The sequence below is a fragment of the Callithrix jacchus genome, chromosome 1 (genome assembly GCF_049354715.1).
Source record: "Callithrix jacchus isolate 240 chromosome 1, calJac240_pri, whole genome shotgun sequence".
Taxonomy (NCBI): domain Eukaryota; kingdom Metazoa; phylum Chordata; class Mammalia; order Primates; family Cebidae; genus Callithrix; species Callithrix jacchus.
Window position 1 is genome coordinate 186,155,451 of NC_133502.1, and position 18,559 is coordinate 186,174,009.

At 51.7% G+C, this 18,559-nt stretch overlaps 1 protein-coding gene across 20 annotated transcripts in view; it reads left to right on the plus strand.

Annotated features, from left to right (window-relative positions):
- EHMT1 (euchromatic histone lysine methyltransferase 1) overlaps positions 1-18,559 on the plus strand; it is a 220,536-nt gene that overhangs the window by 184,476 nt on the left and 17,501 nt on the right. For all 20 annotated transcript variants that reach the window (XM_078333148.1, XM_054238466.2, XM_078333144.1 and 17 more), the window contains 7 exons: positions 1,531-1,632; positions 3,998-4,102; positions 14,129-14,283; positions 15,674-15,841; positions 16,035-16,179; positions 17,141-17,218; positions 18,181-18,296. In XM_078333148.1, coding sequence (XP_078189274.1) covers positions 1,531-1,632; positions 3,998-4,102; positions 14,129-14,283; positions 15,674-15,841; positions 16,035-16,179; positions 17,141-17,218; positions 18,181-18,296 — 869 coding nt within the window. The remainder of the gene's footprint in view (positions 1-1,530; positions 1,633-3,997; positions 4,103-14,128; positions 14,284-15,673; positions 15,842-16,034; positions 16,180-17,140; positions 17,219-18,180; positions 18,297-18,559) is intronic.

An 18,559-nucleotide genomic window follows, 5' to 3' on the forward strand; every position in this document is an offset into this window, starting at 1 on the left:
TAAGACATTCATGGGAACAAGTAATGAATTCAGGATAGTGATTACCTCTGGGGAGGGGGCAGGAAAAGAAACCAGACAGGCTCTGTGTGGGGTGGCCCTTAGGTAGGTGTGGGCTCCAGTGTCTTGAGCTTTTGTTTGTGTGCCTGCAGACCTCACAGCTAGCTGCTGTCACTGAACCCAGCAGAAGCCTTTTCTTACCTGCAGCCCTGCTCTGTGCCCAGGGTCTCTGCCAGGTGCACCTGCTTCTGTCCTGAATGCCGTGGTAGTCTTCCAGTAGTTGGGGAATCGTTAGCTGCTTATTCCAGTGATTAAAGACACTTGAAAATGAAGGCAGACCTTTAGCAACCATACATGTTTTTGTAGTCTTAATAATTACAATTCCAAACACCAGTCGCTTAGGAATTGGGCGTGCAGGCTTTCCTAGAGGAAGGTGAGTATGTTGATTAGCACTAGCTGATGAATGTGTTAAACTCCAGTACTGCAGCACTGATCATGGAAATAAGGGGTGGAAGGTCATGAAGGAACATGGTGACACAGAGACAGGAGCAGGGGAGCAAAGCAAACAGCTGAAGGGAGAAAGCGGTAGAACGTGTCTGTGAGCCTGTGTGGGGAGTGCAGGCAGGAAGAGCCCTGTGGTAGGACGCATGGATGGTGCTGCGGTGCGGGTGGCGCTGGCTCCCCGCCTCTTGGAGCTTCCTGGGTCTGGGTCTGACCTCCAGCCTTGCATGTCTTTTTTGCTTTGAGATGCTTTAGTCGGTGTGATCTATTTAGTCTCCTTGGGGAAACAGAGCTGAAAGGAAATGAGGAGGTGCTCCTAAGCTAAGCACGGTGGCTCACACCTGTAATCACAGCACTGTAATCCCAGCTATGGTGCCTGTGGCTCCCAGATCGAGGTGGCACGATCACTTGGAGCCAGGAGTTCAAAAATAGCCTGGGCAGTATAGCAAGACCCTGTCTTTAGAAAAGAAAAACATGTATTAGCTAGGCATGGCACACCTATAGTCTCAGCTACTTGGGAGGCTGAGGCATGAGGATCGCTTGAGCCTGGGAATCAGAGGCCGCAGTGAGTTATGATGCACCACTGTACTCCAGCCTGGGTGATACAGCAAGACCCCATCTCAAAAAAGAGAAGAAAAAAAAGATGTGCCCAGCAGCAAAGGAAGCAAGAGGCGGGCAGAGCCTGTGGTGTTTTGCAGGTGCTGCGGGGAGGGCCTGGCCCACTTTGTGTTCCTGCTTCTTGCCATCTATCATTTTAAGTTCCATGGTACACAGACAGCCATTACGGAATCATTCACACTGTCTTCACTGTGCTGGGGGCTGACCTCTCCTGGGGCCACCGGGCTGCACACAGCCTGGATCTTGGCTGTTCTCTTGGGAAAAGGCCCCACTGCCTCAGCCTGGGTTTCCTTGTCCTTTAGCTGGATAGTCCCAAACCCCCTTGGTGGGCAAGGGTTCTTGATCCTGCACTCAGGGCTGGCACATCAGAATCACAGGTGTGGACTCCTTGAGTCAGTAGCATTTCTGTTGCAGGACGCAGAGGGCTCCACGTGTTTGCACCTGGCTGCCAAGAAAGGCCACTACGAAGTGGTCCAGTACCTGCTTTCAAATGGACAGATGGACGTCAACTGCCAGGTACAGCCACCCCTCCCTAAGCCCACCTGGTGGACTGGCCAGGGAAAGCTATTGTTCTACAGTTCCTGGTCCCACCCTGTTCTCCACAGCGTCCCCTTCCACACACACAACCAGCTCCAGCCCTCCACAGCGTCCTCTTCTACACACACAGCCAGCTCCAGCCCTCCACAGCATCCTCTTCCACATACACAGCCAGCTCCAGCCCTCCACAGCGTCCTCTTGTACACACACAACCAGCTCCAGCCCTCCACAGCGTCCTCTTCTACACACACAGCCAGCTCCAGCCCTCCACAGCATCCTCTTCCACATACACAGCCAGCTCCAGCCCTCCACAGCGTCCTCTTCCACATACACAGCCAGCTCCAGCCCTCCACAGCGTCCTCTTCTACACACACAGCCAGCTCCAGCCCTCCACAGCGTCCTCTTCCACACACAGGGCCAGCTCCAGCCCTCCACAGCATCCTCTTCCACATACAGGGCCAGCTCCAGCCCTCCACAGCGTCCTCTTCTACACACACAGGGCCAGTTCCAGCCCTCCACAGCATCCTCTTCCACACACAGGGCCAGCTCAGTCCTCCATAGTGTCCTCTTCCACACACAGGGCCAGCTCAGGCCCTCCATAGTGTCCTCTTCCACACACAGGGCCAGCTCAGGCCCTCCATAGTGTCCTCTTCCACACACAGGGCCAGCTCAGTCCTCTACAGTGTCCTCTTCCACACACAGGGCCAGCTCAGTCCTCCACAGTGTCCTCTTCCACACACAGGGCCAGCCCAGGCCCTCCACAGTGTCCTCTTCCACACACACGGCCAGCCCAGGCCCTCCACAGTGTCCTCTTCCACACACAGGGCCAGCCCAGCCCTCCACAGTGTCCTCTTCCACACACAGGGCCAGCCCAGGCCCTCCACAGTGTCCTCTTCCACACACAGGGCCAGCCCAGGCCCTCCACAGTGTCCTCTTCCACACACAGGGCCAGCCCAGCCCTCCACATTGTCCTCTTCCACACACAGGGCTGGTTCCAGCCCTCCACAGTGTCCTCTTCCTCACACAGGGCCAGCCCAGCCCTCCACAGTGTCCTCTTCCACACACAGGGCCAGCCCAGGCCCTCCACAGTGTCCTCTTCCACACACAGGGCTGGTTCCAGCCCTCCACAGTGTCCTCTTCCACACACAGGGCCAGCCCAGGCCCTCCACAGTGTCCTCTTCCACACACAGGGCCAGCCCAGGCCCTCCACAGTGTCCTCTTCCACACACAGGGCTAGTTCCAGCCCTCCACAGTGTCCTCTTCCACACACAGGGCTGGTTCCAGCCCTCCACAGTGTCCTCTTCCACACACAGGGCCAGCCCAGGCCCTCCACAGTGTCCTCTTCACACACAGGGCTGGTTCCAGCCCTCCACAGTGTCCTCTTCCACACACAGGGCTGGTTCCAGGCCCTCCACAGTGTCCTCTTCCACACACAGGGCCAGCCCAGGCCCTCCACAGTGTCCTCTTCCACACACAGGGCCAGCTCCAGCCCTCCACAGTGTCCTCTTCCACACACAGGGCTGGTTCCAGCCCTCCACAGTGTCCTCTTCCACACACAGGGCCAGCCCAGGCTCTCCACAGCGTCCTCTTCCACACAGAGCCAGCCCAGGCCCTCCACGGCGTCCTCTTGCACACACACAGCCAGCCCAGGCCCTCCATGGCGTTCTCTTCCACACAGAGCCAGCCCAGGCCCTCCACGGCGTCCTCTTGCACACACACAGCCAGCCCAGGCCCTCCATGGTGTTCTCTTCCACACAGAGCCAGCCCAGGCCCTCCACAGCGTCCTCTTGCACACACACAGCCAGCCCAGGCGCTCCACCTGCCTGTTCATCTCCTGCCTGCAATATTCCCAGCTGCTGCTCTGATGGGGTTCCTGGCTCTCCTGCATGGAGCCACCATGGGAGCCTGAAGGAGGAGCAAAACCTGCTATGATCCAGGCTTCCCTCCAGCCAAGGCTGCTGGTGCGCTCTGGGTCTGGCCTGGGCTTCCGAGGTGTCATTAGACTTGTGTGTGCCATTAGACTCAGTGCACGCAGCTGTGTTGGTGCATCCCCAGTGAGTGCTGCCTGACTGGGAGGGCACAAGGCTGACAGTGCGGCATGTGCCCAGTAGAGTGGCTAGGCCTGGCGCAGTCCTTGTTCTGCCTTTGTCCCACACTCTTGGAGCTCCCTGGGGCTGTGCTCTGACGAACTGTGGCCTCTGGGAGCCGCATTGCAGGTCTTGAGTGAGACGCTGCATTCAGTCGATCTCGACTCACTGCACAGTACCTGGAGGTACAGAGTCCTCATCGCTCTGGTTGTTGCCAGTCTCTGGGGCGATGACAGCTTTGTTCTCTTCCCTGGCAGGATGATGGAGGCTGGACGCCCATGATTTGGGCCACAGAGTACAAACATGTGGACCTCGTGAAGCTGCTGCTGTCAAAGGGCTCCGACATCAACATCCGGGACAACGTGAGTTCCTCACACCCTCCCCGGGAACAGCGTCCTGGAGGGGTGGGGCCTCCTCCTCTGGAAGGTTCTTTTTTCAAAAGCAGAACCCTAGTGCCTGGTGGCCCTGTTGAACTCTTCCTGTTGGCAGCATTGCCCAGCGTGTGCCGTGGCAGTCATGTGCTGGATGCAGATGGAGGGTGTGAGGTCCCAGCAGAGGCCACCCTCCCGGGATCTGCGGGTTCCACGGGTGCAGCGCTGCCCTGCTCTCCCTCCTGCTTTTTCATGGGCCCTGGCCTGGGCCTGAGGCTGCTGACCTCATGTGGGTGCCACAGCACCCCTGGCTCTCCCATTGTTTTTGTTTTTTTTAGGAGTCTCGCTTTGTCACTCAGGCTGAGTGCAGTGGCACAGTCTTGACTCACTGAAACCTCTGCCTCCCGGGTTCAAGTGATTCTCATGTTTCTGCCCCCTGGGTAGCTGGGATTGCAGGTGTGTGCCACTGTGCCCAGCTAATTTTTGTTTTTTGGTTTTTGAGATGGAGTCTCACTCTGTTGCCCCAGCTGTAAAACAATGGCTTGATCTCAGCTCACTGCAACCTCCACCTCCTGTGTTCAAGGGATTCTCCTGCCTCAGCCTCTCAAGTAGCTGGGATTACAGGTGCCTGCCACCATGCCTGGATAATTTTTGTAGTTTTAGTAGAGATGGGATTTCGCCATGTTGGCCAGACTGGTATTGAACTCCTGACCTCAGGTGATTCACCTGCCTCATCTCCCGCAGGCTGGGATTACAGGCATGAGCCACCATGCCTGGCCTCTGGCTCTCTCTTTGAAGCAAAAGAAAGGAAAGTGAAGAGTTGATAACCATTGTTTTCTAGGCTGTGTCTGAAGATGCTACAGGGATAGCTAGGGCGAAGGCTCCTCTGGTCGTCTCCATTGCTGCAGCCCTTGGAGCTGCGTCTGCCTTCACAGAGGGCTCCAAAAGCCATAAATGTGAAGGCCAGCCACAAATAAGCTCTTTAAACTGATAATAAGAAAGTAGATTTGACACAGAATAAGATGATTTCTAAAAGCACACTGTTAAGTATGGAATGTGCTGAAGCCTGACATCTCAGGAGGGAGGGTTGACATTGCCTCTCAAAGCCTGAGAATGGCGTGGGCATGGGCACTTTATTATTGGTGGCGGGGTGAGGGGAGGTCTGCGTTTGGAACCCCTTCCTGCATGTGAGCAGATCCTGCCTCCCACCTAGAAACTGAGACCACTGGCTGTGGGTGCCTACTGCCTTCCTGCAGGCACACAGGCCTCTTTGGGGCGGCTGGTCCTGGGCTGCGGTGCCTCCTCTGTGGGCTCTAGGGGCTTCCGTGGCTATACCGGGAGGTTTCTACCTCATTTCACTGGAGTTCTTTCCTGGGGGATTTCTACCTGATTCCACCAGAGTTCTTTCCCGCTGGGAGTTAGGACAATGGCACCACAGTGAGAGGAGCCCTGAGTTGGCGGAAGGCCGTTTCAGGAACCTTGGAGGAAGAGAGGAGGGAAGCAAAGGCAGAGGACGAGGCAGAGGCCACCCCCAGGTGGGGCCGCCTTACCCACCGCCCCTGGAGACTGAGTGGTGGGGAAGGTGGCACTGGTGTGGCTGGTCGGCCTCTGTGCCTGGGCAGCTTGTAGCCTGTCCAGGTATCAGGGCCGTTAGCTCTCCAATGCTGGTGGCTGTTCCCCTGGAATGGAGGAATCGATTAGATTTCAAGTTTGTGATTTATACAACAAAACACTTCATTAATTTAACCCCTTTATTGCTGTATAGTAGGCAAACTGCATATACTCAAAGTACACACTTGGGTGAATTTTCACCCGGAAGCCATCGCTGGTGTCAGAAGGTGAGCCCGGTCCCCACTCATGCCCAGAGGCTCCTCCACACTTCATGGCTGTGCCCAGCCCACCCTGGACACCCACTGCTGGGCTTTCTGTTGTTGGCTATGGACTGGTCTGCATTTCTTGGTTTTATAGAAAAAGGCTCTTGCCATGTGTGGCTTTCCCTTGCATCTTTAAGCTGAGATTCCCCCTTTTCGTCACCAGAAGTGCCTGTGGTGTGCCTGTGTTTGTTTACCCATCACCTGGCGGTGGACATTTAGGTGTTTCTGATTTGTGGTTGTTACTGATAGAGATGCTGTGAATACTCATGCCTTCATTTCTCTTTGTTAAATTCCTAGTTCATATGATAGGTATGTGTTTAACATTTTCAGAGACCACCAGTACCCGGGCATGATGATAATACCTGTGGTCCCAGCTACTTGGGAGGCTGAGCCCAGGAGGTCAAGGCTGCAGTGAGCTGAGATTGCACCACTGCATCCCAGCCTGGATGACAGAATGAGACTCTGTCTCAAAAAAAAAAAAAACAACTGCCAAACTGCTTTCCAAGTGATTGTACCGTCTCTAGTGTATGAGAGTGCGTTCATTGGTTCTCACACTGCTATCAGGGTTCAACCTAAGACTGTAAAACTAGAGGTTTAATTGACTCACAGTTCAGCATGACTGGGGGCCCTCAAGAAACTTAACAATCATGGCAGAATGTGAAGGAGAAGAAAGGCACATCTTACATGGTGGCAGGAGAGAGAGACTGAGGGGGTTGAACCACATGTTAAAACCAGCTCTGGTGAGAACGCACTTACGTGAGAACAGCATGCGGGACCCACCGCCATAATCCAATCAGGTTCCTTTCTTGGCATGTAGGGATTACAATTCAAGAAGAGATTTGGGTGGGGATACAGAGCCAACCCATTTCAGAGAGTCCTGGTTCCTCTGCATCCTTCCCAACACTTAGTATCGTTAGTATTTAAATTTTACCCATTTTACTAGGTGTGTAGTGATGTCTTGTTGTGGTTTTAGTTTTCAGTCATTTCATTTTCATTTCTCTAATGACTGTTGATGTTAAGCCCATCCATATATCTTCTTTAATGAAGGGTCTGTTCAAATCTTTTTCTTGTTTATTATTGGGTATTTTTTAAATTCTGGAGTTTTAAGAGTATGTTCTGAATACAAGTCCTTTATCAGAGGTATGCTTTACAGATCTGTCTTTAGAAGTACAGAATTTTAAAAGCTTTTATAACGTTTGGTTTATCAACTTTTTTTTTTTTACCGGTTCTTGCTGTCAGCATTCTGTTTAAGAAATCATTACCTAATCTGAGAACGCAAAGACATTCTCCCACATTTTCTTATAAGAGTTTTATGGTTTGGGGTTTACATTTAGGTCTGTGTTTTTTTAGTCAATTTTTGTATATGGTGTGAGGTATGGATTGAACCTCCTTTTCTTTCTTTTTTTGTTGTTGTTGTTTTTGTTTGTTTGTTTGTTTTTAGATGGAGTCTCACTCTGTAGCCAAGCTGTAGTGCAGTGGTGTGACCTCGGCTCACTGCAACCTCTGCCTCCCAGGTTCAAGCAATTCTCCCGCCTCAGCCTCCTGAGTAGCTGGGACTACAGATACGTGCCACTATACCTGGCTAATTTTTGTATTTTTAGTAGAGATGGGGTTTTGCCATGTTGGCCAGGATGGTCTCAAACTCCTGACCTCATGATCTGCCCACCTCGGCCTCCCAAAGTGCTGGAATTACAGGCATGAACCACCACACCTGGACTTCTTTTCTTTCTTTCTTTTCTTTTTTTTTTTTTTTTTTGCTTGTAGATGTTTGGTTCAGTGCCATTTGTTGAGAAAACCATTCTTTCTTCAAACAATTGACTTTGTACCTTTGCCACAAGTCTGTATACGTGTGTGTCAGTCATCCATGTGTCAGTTGTCTGCATGTCAGTCGTCCACATGTGTCAGTTGTTCACCTGTGTGGATCTGTCATCTGTGTGAGTCCATTGTCTGCATGTGTCAGTCCGCATGTGTCAGTCTTCCACATCAGTCATCCACGTGTGTCTGTGTGTGTCAGTTGTCTGCATGTGTCAGTCTGCATGTGTGAGTCAATCATCTACTTGTCAGTCTTCCACATTAGTCATCTGCATGCATGTCAGTTGCCCACGTGTCAGCCATCCACATGTCAGTCATCTGCATGTGTGAGTTGGTAGTCTGCATGTGTATCAGTCATCTATGTGCCAGTCATCCACATGTGAGTCAGTCGTCCACATATTAGTCATCTACGTGTGTGTCAGTCATCCACATGTGTGAGTTAGTCATCCACATGTGAGTCGGTCATTCACGTGTGAGTCAGTCATCTGCATGTGTGTGTCAGTCCACATGTGAATTGGTCATCTGCATTTGTGTGAGTGTATCATCCACATATGAGAGTCAGTCATTCATGTGTTTGTTGGTCTGTGTGTGTTGGTTGTCCACATGTGTGAGTCAGTCATCCATGTGTGAGTCAGTTCCCCACATGTATCAGTTGTCTGCATGTGTTGGTCATCCACATGTGTGAGTCAGTTGTGTGCATGTGTCAGTCTGCATGTGTGAGTCATTTACATGTGTCATTCACATGTCATTTGTCCATGTGTCAGTCACCTGCATGTGTCTGAGTCAGTAGCCCATGTGTCAGTCCATGTGGGTGTCAGTCATCCACATGTGTGAATTGGTCATCCACATGTGTGTGTCTGTCCACATGTGTGAGTCGGTCATCCACGTGTCAGTTGCCCACATGTGAATTGGTTGTCTGTGTGTTAGTCATCCACATGTGCATCAGTCATCTGCATGTGTGAGTTGGGTGTGTGTCAGTCATCTGCATGTAAGAGTCAATTGTCCACATGTCTGTGAGCCAGTTGTCCACATGAGAGAGTCAGTTGTCCACATGTGTAAAGCCAGTTGTCTCTGTGTGTGTGTCAGTTGTCCATGTGTGTGAGTCAGCTCCAGGGCCGTCTCTTCTGATGCATTGATCTGCATATCTGCCTTCAGGCAATTACTGTCCTTGATTGATACAGCTTTACAGTGAGTCTTGCAGAATCATTTTTCCACTCCCAAACTTGATGCTGCTATTCTCCCACATTTTACCTGTACATATGTTCTGAACACTGTAATAGCCATGTGGTTCTTCTGTTTAAACAGTCAGTGGTTTTGTTTTTTTTACTTTTGGAGACAGAGGCTCACTCTCTTGCCCAGGCTGGAGTGCAGTGGTGTGATCTCCACTCTCTGCAACCTCCTCCTTTCTGGTTCAAGTGATTCTCCTGCCTTGGCCTCCCAAGTAGCTGGGGATTACAGGCGTGTGCCACCATGCCCAGCTAATTTTTTGTGATTTTAGTAGAGATGGGATTTCACCATGTTGGCCAGGCTGGTCTTGAACTCCTGACCTCAGGTGATCCTCCCGCCTCGGCCTCCCAACGTACTGGGACATGAACCACTGTGCCTGGCCAAGTAGTCTCTGCAGTTGCTCCTGCCATCCCCACCCGTCCTCCCAGGCTTCCCCACCTTGGTGGGCGCACGCTCCCAATGTTGCTTCCCTTCCACCAGCCTCACTCCTTTACCTTTCCTGTGGTGTTGATTTGCTTGTGATGACCTCTTGCATTTTTTTTTTTTGAGACAGAGTTTTGATATTTCCCTCAGTGGCACAGTCTCGGCTCATTAGAACCTCCTCCTTCCAGTTGCAAGCGATTCTCCTGCATCAGCCTCCCAAGTAGCTGAGATTACAGGAGCTGGCTGCTGTACCCCGCTAATTTTTGTATTTTGAGTAGAGACAGGGTTTCACCTTGTTGGCCAGGGTAGTCTCGAACTGCTGACCTCATGATCCACCCAGCTTGGCCTCCCAAAGTGCTGGAATTATAGGCTTGAGCCACCGTGCTCGGCCCTCTTGCAGCTCTTTAATACCTGGAACGTCCTTATTTAACCTTCATTTTTGAAAGATATTTTTAGAATTCTGGATGCATAATTATTTCCCCAGTGCTTTAAATGGTGGCTTCCTTGGGTCCTCCCTACAGTGTTTGTAGGGAGAAATCCACCATCACCACGCAGTTGTTTCTCTGTGTATTAACGTGTCTTTTTTATATGGCTGCTTTTAGAATTTTTTTTCTTTATCTCTTAGTTTTAGCAGTTTGGTTTTCTTCTAAGCCTTAGTTTGTCTGTAACGCATTTGATTATTAATTGCCTTGGTATTATTTTGTGTGTGTGCACTTAGGGTTCATTGAGCTTCTTGGATCTGTGGATTTAGGGTTTTTGACAAATTTAGAACATTTTCAGTCATTATTCCTTCCAATATGTTTTCTGTCCATCACCCTTTCCAGTGTTCTAGTTTGTGTGTAGGAGACTGTTCCAGGTGGCTCCACAGCTCACTGGTGCTCTTTTCAATTTTTAAACATTACTTTTTCACTCTGTTTCACGTTAGCAGGTTTTTATTGACATGTCTTTTGATTCACTAACACTTTCTTCTGCAGATGATGCCGTCAATCAGCCAGTGTGTTCGTACTCCAGGCACTGTAGCTTTCAACTCTAAAAGTTAAACATTTCTTAACATGTTTGTACTTAACTTTTGAACTTGTAGGATACATTTATATCAATGGCTTTATTTACTTACATTTTTTTTTGACACAGGGGTCTCGCTCTGTCACCCAGGCTAGAGTGCAGTGGCACAGTCTTGGCTCACTGCAACCGCCACCTCCTGGGTTCAAGTGATTGTCCTGCCTCAGCCTCCCAAGTAGTTGGGATTACAGGGTCCTGCCACCATACCTGGCTAAGTTTTGTTTTTTTAGTAGAGATGAGGTTTCACCATGTTGGCCAGGCTGGTCTCGAACTCCTGACCTCGGGTGATCCATCTGCTTCAGCCTCCTAAAGTGCTGGGATTACAGGCGTGAGCCACCGCACCCGGCCAGTCAGCGGCTTTAATGACCTTGTTTGCTGATCCAGCATCTGCGTCAAAGCTGGGTTTTTGGATTGACTGGGTTTTTCTCCCCATTGTGGGTAAGTTTCCTGCTTCTTTGCATATCCGGTAATCTGTAGCCAATGCCAGACGTGGGTGAGTTTTACCTTGTAGGGTGCTGAGGACTCTTCTTCCTATGAATGCTCTTGAACTTTATCCTGGAACTCAGCTAAGTCACTTGACATCAGTCTAACTGTGTTGGATTTTGCTTTTCAGGTTTCTTAGGTGGGTCTGGAGCCACTGAGGCAGGTCCCTCCGCCATCCTCCAGCCCACAGCCTGTGGCCAGAGAGTGTGGTCTGCCTGCTGTGGGGAAAGGCCCTGGCTTTCAGTGCGCCTTCTCACAGGCTGTGGCTGCTGGCGGCCTGCTGGATGTCCAGGTGGAATGCACAGATCTCCGGAACCTCTCTCGGAGCTCTGTTTCCTGTCTGAGCATCCAGGGGCCCTGCCTGGCTCCCTCCAGCACCAGGGCTGGAACTCCTCAGGCAGTGGCTGGGCTGCTGTGGGCTCCCTCATGGGTTCCGTCTTTCAGGGGCATTGTCCTTCCCTGCCTGATCTGGTGTCTTGACAGCCATGGTCACAGGTTTTGACTCTTGTTTTACGCTTCTGGTTCTTTGAAGTAGGAGGGTAAATCTGTTCTGGTCTATCTCACCCCATCGTTTCAGGAGTGCAGGTGCTCACCAGGTGTACGCCAGACTTGTCCTAACTCTGTAGACCTCAGAAATGCTGGACATTTAAACAGTCCCAAGGTGGAGGGATCTTAGGTGAACTGGAAGCTCTCAAAAATTTAATTCTGTGGCAGGGTGTGGTGCCAAATCAATTGAGTTCAGGAGTTTGAGACCAGCCTGGGCAACATGGCAAAACACCATCTCTACTAAAAATACAAAAAAATTAGCTAGGTCTGGTAGCATGTGCCTGTAATCCCAGCTACTGGGGAGGCTAAGGCATGAGAATCACTTGAACCCCGGAGGCAGAGGTTGCAGTGAACCGAGATTGTGCCAGCTGCACTCCAGCCTGGGTGACGGAGTGAGACTCTGTCTCTAAAGAAAAATTAAAAAATGTAATTCTGGTTATAAAATCATAAATCATTCTGATAAAGGAAAAAGAAAAGAGGCCCCTAAGCAAACAGTATTTTGTTTAGGGAACTCTCAAATGTATGGAGGAGGAAATCCAGAAACAAAGACCAGAGGGATGAAGAGAAAGCCCCAGAGCAGCAGAGGCTCTTGAGGAAGTCCACTGAGGCGATACAAGTTTCTGTTTAGAAGTCAGGGGAACAATGAGGCCTGTGCCTGGGGCTGGCAGTTGTTTGTGGATGAAGATAAACAGTTCTGCTTTTATCTTCCTGTTCATTGAGCTGGAAGCATTGATTGTGCCCTGGTGGAGTTGGGAGGGAGACTGTGGAGAGCACTGGGGTGTCACAGAAGAGCCCTTGTCCTTCTCTCTTGGGGGTGATACCCCACAGACCTGCAGAACCAGTCCCTGGGATGTGGCCAAGGCCCTGCGCCCTCGGTGGAAGGGGCAGAGCTCCAATGGAACCCCATCCGCCTGGAAGCAGAGCCTGTGGGGAGGAGACTTCATCCATGTAGGGGTCTGCCTTGGGCCCCGAGCCTCCTCAGCCTCCACAGCAAAGCAGACAGTCAGGCAGGGCTTGGTTTATGGCGTCTGTGAAGATCACTAACGATTCCCAAGGGGAAGGAGGCTGCAGCCAGCCGGCCCAGACACTAGCGAAGCTGAACCCACTTCAGGAGTGTGAAATGCTCATGACCTTTAATCCAGCAATCCTGCCTCTGAGGGTACATCCTTGAGAAATAATGTAGAAAAAGAAAAGCACTAAAAACTTGCTGGCATTGTATTCCAGAAGTATACCAACAGAAATTAACAAGTGTTGAGTAAAAGAAAGGTCTGGAGCCCAGTGGCCATCCATGATCTATACAGAGGCGGGTCTGATGCTGCCCGGTGTGGAAGGCGCTCCTTGGAGGGTGCCAACCTGGAGGAGCCCCTGGTGACGATGGAGGTCAAGGACAGACAGGCGTCAGGGGCAGGAGATGGCAGGGGTGTTCCTCATTCCACTTACCGCTGTTTTATCCCTGGGTGATAAAAGTTAGGGATACTTCACTGTTCTGATTTATATTCTTGGCTGCCTGGGGGAGGTGAATATTTTCTCTTGTTTCTGTTTACTGTTCATCTTTTTCTTATGTAAGTTCTTTCTTTTCATATCCTTTACACACATTTTTTTTTCAGAATGACAGTGTTCTAATTTACTGTGTAATTATAAATTATCTATATTTTACATGTGGCACAAAGATTTTTTTTTTTAGTTGAGACGGAGTTTTGCTCTTGTTGCCCAGGCTGGAGTGCAATAGTGCCATCTCGGCTCACTGTAGTCACCTGTATTTTTACTCTTTCCATTTTTCTCTTTTCCTTCATAATAGTCAGTGATTCATTTTTTACTCATTTCCTTTCTGTTTAGACTTTTTTTTTTTTTTGAGAAGGAGTCTCACTCTGTCTCCCAGGCTGGAGTGCAGTGGTGTAATCTCGACTCACTGCAACTTCCACCTACCAGGTTCCAGCAATTCTGCCTCAGCCTTCCCAGTAGTTGGGACTACAGGCACATGCCACCATGCCCAGCTAATTCTTTGTATTTTTAGTAGAGACAGGGTTTCACCATGTTGGCCAGGCTGGTCTTGAACTCCTGACCTCAGGTGATCTGCCTGCCTCAGCCTTCCAAAGCACTCGGATTACAGGCATGAGCCACTGTGCCCGGCCCAAAATTTTAATTTAATCAAATTTGCACATCTTTTTTTCAAATCTTGCAAAAGCATTGACCTGTCCTATGACTATACCCCTGTTTGGGAATGAATATAATTTTTAAAAATAGATGAAAGAAAAGTGTCTTCAAGTGCTGATGTGTTGAGTTAAGTTGATATAATTCTGGATGACCTTTTCCCTATTTTTACAATATTCTTTACTGTGATTATGTTACTTTCACAATTATGTTATTTTTACATTGACAAAACAAAAAAGGAAGTGCCTTCCAGAGTTGAGATGGGTGCTGGGTTCCTGTGTGGTGGCTTGTGGCACCCTTTCCGTCAGGCCCTTGCTGGGGGTGGCCACTAAGGCTCTAGAGCCTCTTCTCGGGTATGAGGACTGCAGCTGCTGTCGCCCGACCCCAGCACCGTAAGCCAGCTGGAAGCCTGCACTGAGCTCTGGCTTATGTCTCTGTTCAGGAGGAGAACATTTGCCTGCACTGGGCGGCATTCTCTGGCTGCGTGGACATAGCTGAGATCCTGCTGGCTGCCAAGTGTGACCTCCATGCCGTGAACATCCACGGAGACTCACCACTGCATATTGCTGCCCGAGAGAACCGCTACGACTGTGTCGTGTGAGTGTGGTGCTTCCCCTGGCTGGGGCTGGTGGTGACCTGGGTGCCCAGAGAGACCCCTCAAAAGTCATGTGTTCACACTAGACCTCGAGTGGACACAGGCCTTCTGTTCCCTCATGTGGAAGTGCACCCTTGCTGTTCTATGCTCAGAGAAATGTCTTTGCCAGTCCATGTTTGAGATCAGCCGTTGTTTATTTCTGGGTTAGGGAGGATTGTCATGAAAAATTCCCACGTTCTTAGACCAGATCTTGAGTCTCAAACCTGACACTCCTGATATGGGTGAGTAGCATGGGAACAGCCCTGCTCCCGGCAGGGACCTGCCAGCTCAGAGGCCCTGAGAGGCTCAGGGTGCCTTCTGGGAGTAGCACTGCCCCCAGCCAGGGCTGGAGATGCTTGGGGCTCTGGCGCTTACTGCTCAGGGTCCTTTTAAAACTTGAGACCTTCAGCTGGGTGGCAGTGGCTCATGCCTGTAATCCCAGCACTTTGGGAGGCCAAGGTGGGCAGATCACTTGAGGTAAGGAGTTTGAGACCAGCCTGGCCAACATGGTGAAACCCCGTCTCTACTAAAAATACGAACATTAGCCAGGTGTGGTGGCTCATGCCTGTAATCCCAGCTACTCCAGAAGCTGATACAGGAGAATTGCTTGAACCCGGGAGGCGGAGATTGCAGTGAATGGATATTGCGATAGTACACTCCAGCCTGGTTGACAGAGTGAGAGTCTATCTCAAAAAAAAAAACAAAAAACCAAAAAACCTTGAGACCTCGATCCCGCAAATCACCCGCACTTGGGTTGTAGTCATTGGCCTGGGATGGAGTCTTTGTTTGGCTGCTGGGGAAGAACCCGGAGCTGTGGGTGCTCCACGCGCCAGCCTCCAGTGACTGGCCCCGACAAGTGGGGCTGTGCCCTCTCACATTTGGACATCATGATGGCTCAGCCAGGTTGGTCATTTGATCATTCCTGCCCACGCACAGTGACTGCGGTCTTGATGCAGTGGGCAGGAATGGAACTGAGAACTGCTGACGCTGTGCGTGGCCCGTGAGTGGCCTTTCTCCCTTGATGCTTCCCTTCTTGTCCTTGAGGGTAAATTTGAATGAAAAATCCAAGAAAAATCAAATGCCACCTTGGTTTTTACACACTCTTCTGCTGAAAAAAAACAGCCTGCTGACTTTGACAGTGAACATGGGAGAGGAGTAAGGGAGTGATGTTCCTAAGGGAGGTCAAGCCCATCTTTTTAGAATCGTCAGTCAGCAGACTTGGTAGTTTGTTTCCCAATGAACAGTGTGCTCCCTCTGTTTTTAGTGATGATAGTCATTTCATAAATCTCATCTTTGTGATCTTTAAATAAAATCAGCTTTAAATGTTTTGTGGGCTTACATTTTCCCTTTTAGCCTCTTTCTTTCTCGGGATTCAGATGTCACCTTAAAAAACAAGGAAGGGGAGACGCCCCTGCAGTGTGCGAGCCTCAACTCCCAGGTGTGGAGCGCTCTGCAGATGAGCAAGGCTCTGCAGGACTCGGCCCCCGACAGGCCCGTCCCTGTGGAGAGGACCGTGAGCAGGTGAGCCCCGGCCGGGATGGTGCTGTGGCCAATCAGCGGTCAGCAGGGCTTTGGGAGCTGCAGGGATAGCTTTTCCCCAGGCTGGAGTCTAGATCGCCAGGGCCAGGTGTTTGCCAGCCGCCCCACTGCACATGGCACCATGCCCTGGGCAGAGCGAGTCAGCCTCCAGGTGACACCAGCCCTTCCATGGCAGGGACATTGCTCGAGGCTACGAGCGCATCCCCATCCCCTGCGTCAACGCCGTGGATGGCGAGCCATGCCCCAGCAACTATAAGTACGTCTCTCAGAACTGCGTGACATCCCCCATGAACATCGACAGAAACATCACCCATCTGCAGGTGAGTGACGTGGACCCAGGGCTACTCAGGCCAGGACACGGGACAAGCAGAGACTTCCTGAGCCTGGGGTTCTGGGTTCTTCTCATCACTCAGAGCAGGAGGGCTCCTGGGAGGCTTCCCAGGAAGACCTCACTCTCTCTGTAGTTGCCTCCCATGAGAGAGCTGGAAAGCAGATGAAGGTTCTGTTGGGCACATTGCTCTTCCAAGGGTTCTCATCAACCCCAAAGCAGTGGCAAGCATCTGTGATGTTTTTGTAACCTCACACTCAGGGGCCCTGGTGCAGCCTCATGCCCTGTGCGAAGGGAGCCCTTGCGAGGCTGCAGGACCACTTGCGTCCCTGCACCTCCTGTTCGCTTGAGGGATGGGCCCAGCACATGCTAGCTTCCCCAGCCTCTGAGCACATGGAGCCTCGTGCCCTTACTGCCTGTGCCTTCTTGGGCACTTCCTTTGTGGCTCTGCTTGTAGGCAGCTCCCCCCCTCTTCCCAGGCCGGGCACTGCCCAGGGCCCTCTGCTCAGGGTGTGTAGGACTCTGCGTTCTTGCCTTTCCCGTCGAGCATCTGGCCACAGATGCAGCCGACACCCAGCCCTTCATCCACCCTGTGTCACCCGCTGCTATGTCGCTGCCCTGCCTGCCCCCATTCCTCTGTTGGGATCCTCAGCCAGAGCCCCCTCCCACGGGCATGTGTCATGTTTCTTAGCAACTCGAACATTCTCTCTGCCCTTCTCTTTAAGAGGCCACACACTCACGTGGTATCTTTGAGAAGCACTTAGCAGATTCAGGAGTAGCTTTGAGAATTGTAAAATGTAGTTGTGACCGGGAGGGAAGCAGAAGGTGGGTGCCTGCCCACATGTGTGACCGGGAGGGAAGCGGAAGGCGGGTCCTGCCCACAGCTGTGACCGGGAGGGAAGCGGAAGACGGGTGCCTGCCCATCTGACAACACCGGGTGCCTCTCTTCTCAGTACTGCGTATGCATCGATGACTGCTCCTCCAGCAACTGCATGTGCGGCCAGCTCAGCATGCGCTGCTGGTATGACAAGGTGAGGGCGGCCTCGTGTGCGTGGGCTCAGGCGGTAAGTGCCGCTGGTCCGGCTCTGCAAAAACAGTGCAGGTGTCTGTGACTCCAGTGCTGTCATGGCAGCATTGGGAAGGCGTCGGAGGTGAGCTGGGTGTGGCAGACAGGGGAGGCACAGTAGGCGACGGCACCCAAGTCAGGTCGTGAGCTGAGGACATGGCCACAGAGTCCCTTTTTGGCTGCCTGGATGGTAGCGGCGGTGGGCAGCCTGGCCTGCCCGGGTGGCGGTGCTGCTCATGTTGTGTGTGTCTGGTGAGCTCTGCCTTGTGCTTGCTGAATGTGAGGGGTGTGAACAGGGAGGGTGCGGCTGCACTGGGTGCAGCGAGCATGGGTGTGGGCGGGGAGGTTGGGGAGACACAGGCTTGGAAGTCTCTGGTGGGTGCTGGTGCTCAGAGGAGCCTGGGATGGGGGCCACTGAAGAGATGGGAGTGGAGGGTGGCCCTGGGTAGTAGGGATGTGGTTCAGGGAAGGACGTCTAAGCAGAGGCAGAGGGTTCCTGATGTCCCGAGTTCAGAGGTCAAGGTGGGAGCAGAAGCCAGCACAGCCTGGGTGAAGAGACGCGAGCGGGGAGAGGCAGCAGGTGTCCCCTCCAGAAGTGGAAGTTAGAGGAGGGGTGGCCAGGAGGGTGGAGTGTTTACCCATCTGAATGGGGGTCCCGATGGGAGAAGGATTAGTGCCACTGAGGGCTATGGGGGTGGCAGGCTCAGAAAGCTGCCAGGCTCGTGTCTGAGTGGTGTCTTTTGGGGTGGAGTCCTGCTGAGGGGGTGAAGGAATGTTTTTCCCTACATGGGAATTGAAGTTTGACCAGAAACTGTCGTGTGTATGTCAGTTTGAGCTACACTAGGCACTTAGCAGAAATGGGTTGACGTCAGTTTAGTTGAAGGGTGAGTGACCTCTGCTGGGCCGTTGCTGCTCCTCTGTCCACAGGACGGCCGGCTCCTGCCAGAGTTCAACATGGCGGAGCCTCCCTTGATCTTCGAATGCAACCACGCATGCTCCTGCTGGAGGAACTGCCGAAACCGCGTTGTGCAGAATGGTCTCAGGTGAGAGGCAGCTTCCTGCACTCTGCTGATGCCTGTATTCGCATGGAGCTCACCCCGATACACAAGAACCTCATGTGCTTGGACACACACATGTGTGTATTTGCAGATAGAGCTGACAGTTTACTTCCAAGCCCTTTATCCTTAGAAAATGTCACTTGTGCCGTAAATCACAAGTCATGATTCCATCAGCACAGACCTAGGCATGAGAGAAGGAGCAGATCGTTGGGTCAGTTGAGCTCAAAGCAGAGGAACAGACTTGGCCT